Genomic DNA, 9218 nt, shown 5'->3' on the forward strand with positions numbered 1-9218 from the left:
TTACCCCGGATGCTCCTGAGCGTGACCTGATGAGTGAGGTTATTTGCCATGCTTACATGTTGGCAGAGCAGCTCAGGTGAATAACCCCCAGTCTGTTACTGCTGATTTGAGCTGGCCTGGCAGAAAAATCATTTTGAATAAAAGGCTGTTCCCTAGTCATGTGAGCAGATCAACAAGCATCTGAGGGGATGGAAAGGTGGGGTAGGTGGTTAGCTGCAGCAGCAAGGCAGTGATGAAGAGCTTGGGCAGACTGGGAGTGGTAACTGGTTTCATGGAACAATGTAAGTTCCTCATTACCTTTCTAATGCAAACAGTTTTTCTCTGAACAAAAAATGAAAGTGATGTCAGACACCTGTGAAGTATTTGTCAGCAAAGCTTTCAATGCAGGGTATTTAAAAACAATTTTTTTTCTATTAAAGTTGAAAAAAATAAAAAAAACCCCAATATCTGATATTTCTGGGGAAACTGTGATGCTAATACTTGTGATGCATGAAACTATCTGTATGACTAAACTTTTTTGGATCTAAAATAGCAAGTATGAAACTGCTTGAAACGAATGTTTCTTAAGTGTTTGTACACCTCGTACAGTGCCAGTTGTGGTGGGATTCTTGGTTGTGAAATGCAAACTCTAGAAATTAGCGGGGAGTTAAAGTTTGGCATTGTGGCAGAGTTTGAGACTTGTTCCAATAGGGCCAATTTAAATGTCATAATTTCAAGAGGTTAAAGGACATGTAAACAAGGATACTGTATACAGAGTTAGTGTGAAGATTTACAAAACCAGTGGAAGGTCCAGTATTTGATTCTCACAAGAGATTTTTGCTAGAGATGAAAGACAGCCTTTTCTTAAGTATGGGAAATGAACAACTGAACTAAAAGACCTGGAATATTTTTTGCACATCAAATCAGATCTAATCTGTACTGGAATAAACAAGTGCAAATTGTTTGCAACAATGAAAAGAACTACCCTGTTGGGCAGGAAGTTGCATTTATTCTTGCTTATTATTATGATGGACAGATTTTATATTCCTGGTGACTATGAAGATTAAACCAGAGATTTATGTTAATGCAAAGGATTAAAAGAATCTTAATAACACTTACAAAGATGCAAATGTTTGCCTGCATTTTATCTTTTCACAGATGAATGTGCCATAAGGGAAATATTGAAGGGGCAGAACACGCCCTCACTCTGAATTGCAACGTCTGGTTTAATACTGCACTCACATGGTCATTAAGTATTAGTTGTTTTCACCAGTGTGTTTTTGAATAGCGTAAGTGTGAAGGACTTTTTCTCCCAAACTGACTTACAAATATCAGGAAATAACAATCTACAACTTCAAATACATAGTGCCTGTTTAGTCTATGGCTTCAGGTGTTGCAGGTTTTGATGAACTGTAACTATTACTCCGCATTTTTTTTCTTGTTACACTGTTTCTTTTAGACTTATTTTCTAAATAGTAAAGAGCTTGAAAAACTGGTTCCACTGTAGAATTGTCATCTGTGTTTTCCCCAATTTCAAAGTGTCCTGCCAGTGCAAACACAGGCCACACCAGCATGGAAAATTATGTGCTTTATTTGGGAGCCCTGACATGTACGTACATATATGTGTATAATACTATATTTCATATGGAGAAATTATAGAAAAAATATGATTTGAAAAAGGAGGCAATTAAGGTGAAGGTGTAAACATCACTAGCCATTTATGTTCTGTTTTGGATTATTCCTGCTCTTCAATTGTTTACTAACAGACAAGTATATATAAACAGAAATCACCTGGATGCAATTCAACTGATATGACTGGAAGTGTCCCAGCTCTTGAATCAATATAAATCTTCAAAAGGTTTTGAGTAGTTAAACATCAAATAATCCATATAGTAAAAGTCATAGCTTCGTTGTCGTTGAGAAGGAGAAAGCTGTGCAAAATACTGTTGTGTAATTTTAGTGGTAGTTCTTTCTTCATTGGAGTGCCTATCTTTAAACTTGGGGAAAGTTAAATTTTGTGGAGCACCAATTAAGTGCAAGAAAAAATTTGCATCTTCTTCCATGCTTTCAAATTTCCCAACAAAGTCGTAGTCTATTAAACATGGGCTGCAAAGCCTATTGACGTGATCCCAGTGGATATCCATACCCACTGGCCTATGCACATCCAGGAGATACTGAATGAACTCCTTAAATTTGACTCCAGAGCCTGTCCTTAATGCTTCTTTGGTGGCGTTCACACGGTATCTGGAAATTATGGCTTTTCCAAAAACCGGGTGGTAGTAATTGTTTGGATGTTCAAACTTGTCCCGAAATGCAGATACCAGCTTTTCAAAAGGTTCACGAATAAAAAGCATCTTTGTGTAAGTGTTCAGCCTATGATAAATTCCTTTGTGATCAAACCCATCCAGCCTTTTTAAATAGTTGCCATAGTGCACTGTGTTGTGCTGTATATCTTTTGTGGAAGAAGCCAGCCCGTTAAGAACCATGAGCACCCGTTTCCAGTTAGAGCAGCCAGCTTTTGGTACTTCACAGTATAAAACTCTGTATTTATCTTCTACAAATATTCTAGAAACGTGATAAGGAGTGATTATTCTTCTGTTATTACTCTTGTATTTAGAACAAGTTTCCCTCATAATCTGCTTTCTTTCTCTTTGGATCTGGTAGAGACTTTTCCACTTCTTGTTGTTTCTGTCCTCAGATTTAAGGGTGGGCACGTTACGAATGGAGCTGTTCATGGAGATCAGAATTGGGCTCTTCTTAATTATAAATCTCCTCCTCCGTTTATGGAGCCTGATGGAATTAATTTCTTCACCTTTCTGATGATCTTTCATTGCAAACATTATGCTGCTTTGCCTTCTGTCTGTGCTTTGAAGCTTAGTGGGCACATTTTCAGATAGGTGTAATGAATCACTCTGCTTTACTGTTGCTACTCCGTCTGCAGTATTTTTTCTTAATCTTCTATCCTGGTTATTGCTGGAAACACAGTCCTGATGGGGAAAAATACATTAAACATGTTAGTAAATGAAAGAATGTTTGTCACTATTAACAGCTTGTACAACTTAATGTGGATCTTTCATACACTCGGAGTTCAGCAGAATTGTACAACAAAATGCATTGCTGCAAGTCCTCAGCGCTGTGTCTGCATTGTGGTAATGACTTTTCTTTTGTCATCTTGTTCTGTGCTTACATGAAAGTCAAAGGCTGAGATGAGCCTGGACTGGTAAATTCCAGTTCAGATTTGGATTTAATTGTATTTTAGATGATGCCTGTACCCAGACTTTGATGGATACTTTTGTCTTAAAGATGTTGTCTTTGAAATTTCCACAAAAGGTTTATGAGTATTTTGAGGACTTAATTATTTCAGATGCCTGTTGTCACACAAATCTGGTGTCCCTCCCCTCCCCTTCAGTAGCTTATCTTTGCAGTGAGGGCAGCTCTTCAGAATGAAATCTGACAGGGAAGGGAGGTTTATAGTGTTTGTAAAGTGGAGTGAAGGTATAGAGGGAGCAAGAGTGGGAAGAGGAAGGCAGAAAGGACTGCAGGGAGAACATGGAGGCTTTGCAGAGAAGTGGGTTTGGTGAGAGCAGCCTGAATAGGGACCCCAAAGGGAGGCTTGAGTGAGGTGAGCCTGGGACCAAAGCAATTGAGACTTGATGAGAAGCAGTAAGGGGTGGGAATGAAGGTGACTGGGGTTAGGCAAGTGAAAACAGAGTAAGCAAAGCAGGCCTATGGATAAGGGATTTCTGCGAACTGCTCTTTTTCATTAAGTGGATCTCACTGGTTAATACTATTTTTGGCATAGAGACCAGATGTGCTCTGTTACTTCCTATTTCTCAAAGCAGCTGAATTAAATCCCTGTCTACACATCTATGCCTAAGATGAAAATTAGGTTCTGGACACTAACTACATGTCATCCCTGTTTTGAGAGCAGAGTGGCATATTAACTACTATGGAGTATTTCAACAGAGGAAATGGCTGTAGTTGCAGAACGTTTATTGCTTACCCAAAGTAATGTTTAGTTAGAGGTTTTATGAACTGTAGCTTTCTGGTTTTCAGTCTTTATTTGCTCCCTAATAATATTTAAAATTGGCTTGAAAAAAAAAGATGCTGGATAAATTTAAGGTGTACAGTATGAGGATTAAGGTCATGCTCTTTCAAGGTGGCAGACTAAATCTTAACTGTAATAGCGATTTTACGAGTCTCTGGCTGAAAAAAGTGATACTATAGGTAACAACAAACTTGTGCTGTCATGGAGGTTGTATCTTGCCACATCCTTCTTCAAAGGTGAGAGATTAAAAAAAAGTCTGAGAGACTCAGTATTCATTACAAAAAGCATTAGAGATAAAAGAAGAAAAAATCAAATCATACTATTTTGTAGGTGACTTGCTTAAATTGATAACTATTATACAAAACTCGAACAGATCAGTATTAAAGACGGTTGAGTACTGTGCAAGTTGTTGCAGAACTTAAGTTTATAAAATATTTTGCTGGCTATTCTGGTAGTGGAGGTGGTATGTGATGTGCAGAGTGGGAAACTAACGTAATTTGCCATACAAGACACTACTCAGTTGTTGGGAGTGATTGTTGTACTCCGCTCTTCAGAGGTTGTGTCTGGTAGTCAAAGGTGCATTGACGTTTTTGTCTAGGTAAAATATGTACCAGATGTATTTCTAAATATTACCCTTTACAGAGTGGCTGAAATTCAATCTCATTTTCTCATGATGTGGCTGATACTTCAAGGCTATCAAATTCAGGCTTCCGAGATAGTCACACCTTTAGTGACAATGATGATGAGCATAGAGTTTTGGGGAAACTCAGAAGACCTTCAAATCATGGCATTTGTCAGTGTAACTTCATCCAGAAGGTCAAGCTGGAGCTGTAGAAATGGAGTGGTATCAATCACATCACACAGATTTCACCAGGCAATGGCGTTTGGGTAACAGCTGGCAGCTGCACAGTTGTTCCTTTGCATGTTTTGCACTTGTCATTTAACTATGAAATAGTGACAACCCACTGCAGCCATTCACTGCTGCTGTGAGTGTGCTAACAGCCACTAGATGGAGGAATTTCACCAGTATTTTTCTTTAGCCTATTCTTAAGTACCTCTGGAGATGTTAATTTGATCAGTACAATTTCATGCAGAATATTAATATTTGCAAAGTTCACAGTATCTTTTAGCAATATCCAGTCTAGGAAAAAAACTTGTAAAATTAAAGTTGCATAGCTTATCTACTTCATATTTCCCTCAAATTTTCAAAATTTGTACATCATGGCAAAGCTTTGATGCATCTGTCCTTTTCAATGCTTCATCTCCAGTCTAGTGGCCTTATCTGAGCTATCTCTATCCATACTTGGAATGTGGGTACAATTTTCCTTATGTACTTCTGAAAACTTACTTTTTTTGGTTGCTGGAATCCCATGTTATATCTTATTCCTAAACAAAGAAAGAAATTAAAGTCATTATTTAGTAAAAATAAAAACATCAGTTTCATTTTTGCTGGACTGATAACAATGTGTGCTTTCAGTAACTAAAAAGAAAACAAGTTCTGTTAATACAATGATAAATAGACCGACAATTAATCCTAATTAATGTATATTTCATAGTAACAATACTTCTTGCAAGGCGTCTTTATTTATAGGTGTCAATTGTGAAATGGAGTGAATGTCTCTACCTCCTTTTTACAGGTGGGGAAACTGAGATGGAGAAAAGTGATTGCTTAACCTCAGCTAAAAGGGCAGTAGCAGAACGAGGAGCAGCTGAAATTCATATTCCCAGGTTAGAACTCTAAAAAAAGGCTGTTGTTTGTGTATTTACCTAAAACTGTGTGGTTTCTTCTTCTGCCCATGCCCCTGGTGTTGGATGGTGTGGTAGTTAGTCATAGTAGTAGCCTGGGTTGAGTACTATCCTCTGCTGTAAAGCCAAAGCAACACACAGTGGAGTTATGTATACGAGAAGTAATGTTTGTAGAGTTTTGGAGCGACTAAAAGAATACAGAATGGTGTTTTGCCAAATATTCTGGCTTCTACAGGGACGTCTACCTGAAAATATAGTAATAATAAAGATGTGAAAATCCTAGAAGGCAGCTTTAGCAGATGAGTAGGCTCTCTTTTATTGTTCCTAACCTCTGCCAAGTATAAGTTAATACAGGAATGTATAATGGAAAACAGTTCTTAATTATGAAATTAGTTTGGGGCTTTTCAACTTCTAAAACTATCATCGCTGTCACTGTTGCTTGAGAACTTCAGTTGCTTGAAGACTTCAGTTTAATAAGTCTGCGTTATGAATCCCCAGCCATTCTGACAAGGACAATCACAAGTGAAGGTATTGCAAAGCATTGTAAGTGAAAGCGTCACTGGGATAGCTCAGTCCCATCAGATTAATTTTTCACGGTACTATGAAAGCTCTCGGAAACACCGTGTATGCATAGTTCACACTGTTAACGTAGCAAGTCCAACTTAACATGATCAATCATGTTTTGTTTTGTGTTTTAAATCAGGTCTACAAACTGGTGTTTATAGTAGAGTCTGAGTAAAATTGCTATGGTTATTTCTATGCTGTTAAAGCTCATCTTGCAGTGCTTATTACACTTTTGGCTCATGTTTGAGCTTTAATTCTGCTGCAGGAATTTGTTAGCAATAAACTCAAGTTAAGGTGGATGGGGATATTGTGATTCTGTGCCTATTAAAAGCAAAGGGCATATTATTTTTTACTTCATCAGAAATAAGTTCCAGACATCTTATAGAAGGAGCCTTAAACCTTGTCCTAGCTGCTTCTCAAAAATGTTTAGATGCAAGATAAAGTTAGATTAGCTCTCTTTCTCTTTAAGAGTATATCTATAGCATCCTTGTGTGGGTTCTGAAGGATTAAAACCGATTCTGTTGTACCAGTCTTTAGGAGATGTTACTGAACTGTTGTCTAGTTCTTGATGTGATCAGTAAAAGAACCACATTTATTCTAGTGCTGTGTAGTATGTTACAGAGCAATGAAGGTATGGAAACTGCTGTCCAAAAAGAATAGCAAAAACTGAACACCAGTACTTTGAAAGAATTGATACGAGCATGGGTGATCTGTTTAAACCATGAAAATGTTCTGTTTGTCAGCAGATGTAACCCCCTCTCTTTTGCTAACCCTAAAGCTATAACTTTAAGCCACTTGAGCTAGATTTGCGTTGGCTGCTTGGCCTCTGCTCTAAGGCATCATTAATACAGCTAGTTGGAGTAGTTGCTTAACTTTTTACTTTAGGCTTTCCTGTAGCAGAGCTTGAAATTAAATATTATTTTCTTTATCAATTCAGAATAACATTATGCTACCTCTTCTCTCTCACAGGCAGAAATCATACGTGTCAGGTAGAATTTTGAAAACACAGTTAAGAAATCTAGTCTGGTGTTCTGGGTTGGTCAGTTCTGCTCATTTTCTATGGATGTCTGTTTTGGTTTCTTGTGTATGTAATATGATGCACTTAACATTATTATGAGAATTACTACAGACAATAGTCACCATTCTATTCAGTACCGATTTATTCTTCTCAACTATTTCATTTTTGGTCTTTTCTTTGAACTGGATTGAATAGTGTTAAGACATGCCTCATCCTCTGTCACAGAGCTTGGAGATTTACTTTGGCTGTCAATACTGTCAACATGCATAGGTGAGAATTTACATACTTCAATATTTCTCCTACTGTGAACTAATTATGCCTACCAGCATAAGACAGGAGGATGACAGTGCAACCCTCGCTGAAAGGGAAGATCATATAATGTCTACAAATCTTCTCCCTTTCTGAAAGCATTTTGAGCTTTTCACAATTGAAAACATAAAAAGGTGAGAAAAGACTTGGTCACCTACTGGAGAACTGAGTATTTTGGACAGAATTAGATGCAAATATCAGAGCATTTGCTGTATCAAAATTATAATGTAAGAGTTAGGGTTAGTTTTCTTTTTTCCCCTGGTTTGTTTAGTTGTGGTCATCTGTCCTGACTTCAACGGGAGCAGTGATAGCTTGTAGCAAAACCGCACACTTTATGTAATTAATTGTTAAGTTGGTATGTATCTGCCGTAAGTAATAATTATTTAAAAAAAGACCACAGAAGTGCAGAGAGCAGGTATGAGACCTATCTTTTTTTGTGGTTAATGATGACTAACTTTTTGTAGTAGTGTTTCATAAAGGTAACTTTTTGAGAGATTATTACCTTGCACTGATGTGCTGTGCTTTAAAAAATTAAAAATAAATGCTGGTGGGAGATGAGTAACTCTTTTAAAAAAAGGATTCTTTGTTTACTGGCTTTAAGATGTAATGTTTAATGTAAATGTTTGGTGAAGCACTTGCCAATCTCTTCGATGTTTTCTGAATTTGACTTCTAAAGTTGGCTTCTTTTAGCTGTCTTTATCATGATGCAGTCTGTCAGTTCAAATTTAAAGCTACACGGGGAAAAAAACGTGTTAAGTGCAGTGGACTCGGAAGTTATATTGCACAGATCTACTATACTAATCAAAATCTAAATTTAATGTTATGCTACATCTTTACTATCCATGTTACTTAGCAGTTCTTGAATGTTGTTGCCAAAATGGTCATTTTTTTTTTATAAATAAACCACTGGTGTCTGCTGCACCCAGGTGAAGTTAATGATCATTAAATGTTTTGTGTCAGACACAATGATAACGATCATCTCACTAGCGCTCAAACAGAGAGAATAGCTGAGAGACAGAATCATTCTATCAATTGTACATCATTTATGTCAGTTTACGTGGTGTTCTTTTCTCTTCCCCTTGTGCAACCATGATTTTCCAGACCTGAGCTTGGCCTATGTTTTATGTCTGCTTTTATTGTCTTTCATGAAATATGAGCCTTATGCTTCATCCAGTCCTACCATATAGTCAAACCCATTGTGAGCTTTTCTTTTTTTTTTTAAATGCTACTAGCAACACAATAAAATGGCCTTCATCTTCCCTCTGTAATATTATATAGCTCTGCCTCTCTGCCTTCTCGATATCTGCTTCAAGACCTAATTTTGTTTTGCCTCTGGTGTCTTCCTCTGTTCTGAGACTACAGTACAGCTGAAATATTTTTTAATAAAAATGATAACTTCAAGTCTGCATCTGTGACTCCATCCCTTAATGGGCTTCTGTGAGAAGTGTATACTTGTTTGCTTCATCCTAACTGATTTGTGAAATATACTCTGGAAGGGCTGTTACTATCATTGCATGAACATCTGTGTTGTGTCCTATCTGCATGTGCTCCAGT

General features: G+C 37.3%; 1 protein-coding gene across 1 annotated transcript; it reads right to left on the reverse strand.

Annotated features, from left to right (window-relative positions):
- Positions 1–1817: 1817 nt before the first annotated feature.
- Positions 1818–5405, reverse strand: CHST8 (carbohydrate (N-acetylgalactosamine 4-0) sulfotransferase 8). Its single transcript, XM_010293642.1, has 2 exons — positions 5376–5405; positions 1818–2966 (listed from the first exon to the last, which is right to left on the reverse strand). Exons 1-2 carry the CDS (start codon positions 5397–5399, stop codon positions 1818–1820), a joined length of 1173 nt encoding a protein of 390 aa, XP_010291944.1. The 5' UTR covers positions 5400–5405.
- Between the last annotated feature and the right edge of the window lie 3813 nt (positions 5406–9218).

The sequence above is a fragment of the Phaethon lepturus genome, unplaced genomic scaffold (assembly GCF_000687285.1).
Source record: "Phaethon lepturus isolate BGI_N335 unplaced genomic scaffold, ASM68728v1 scaffold33678, whole genome shotgun sequence".
Taxonomy (NCBI): Eukaryota; Metazoa; Chordata; class Aves; order Phaethontiformes; family Phaethontidae; genus Phaethon; species Phaethon lepturus.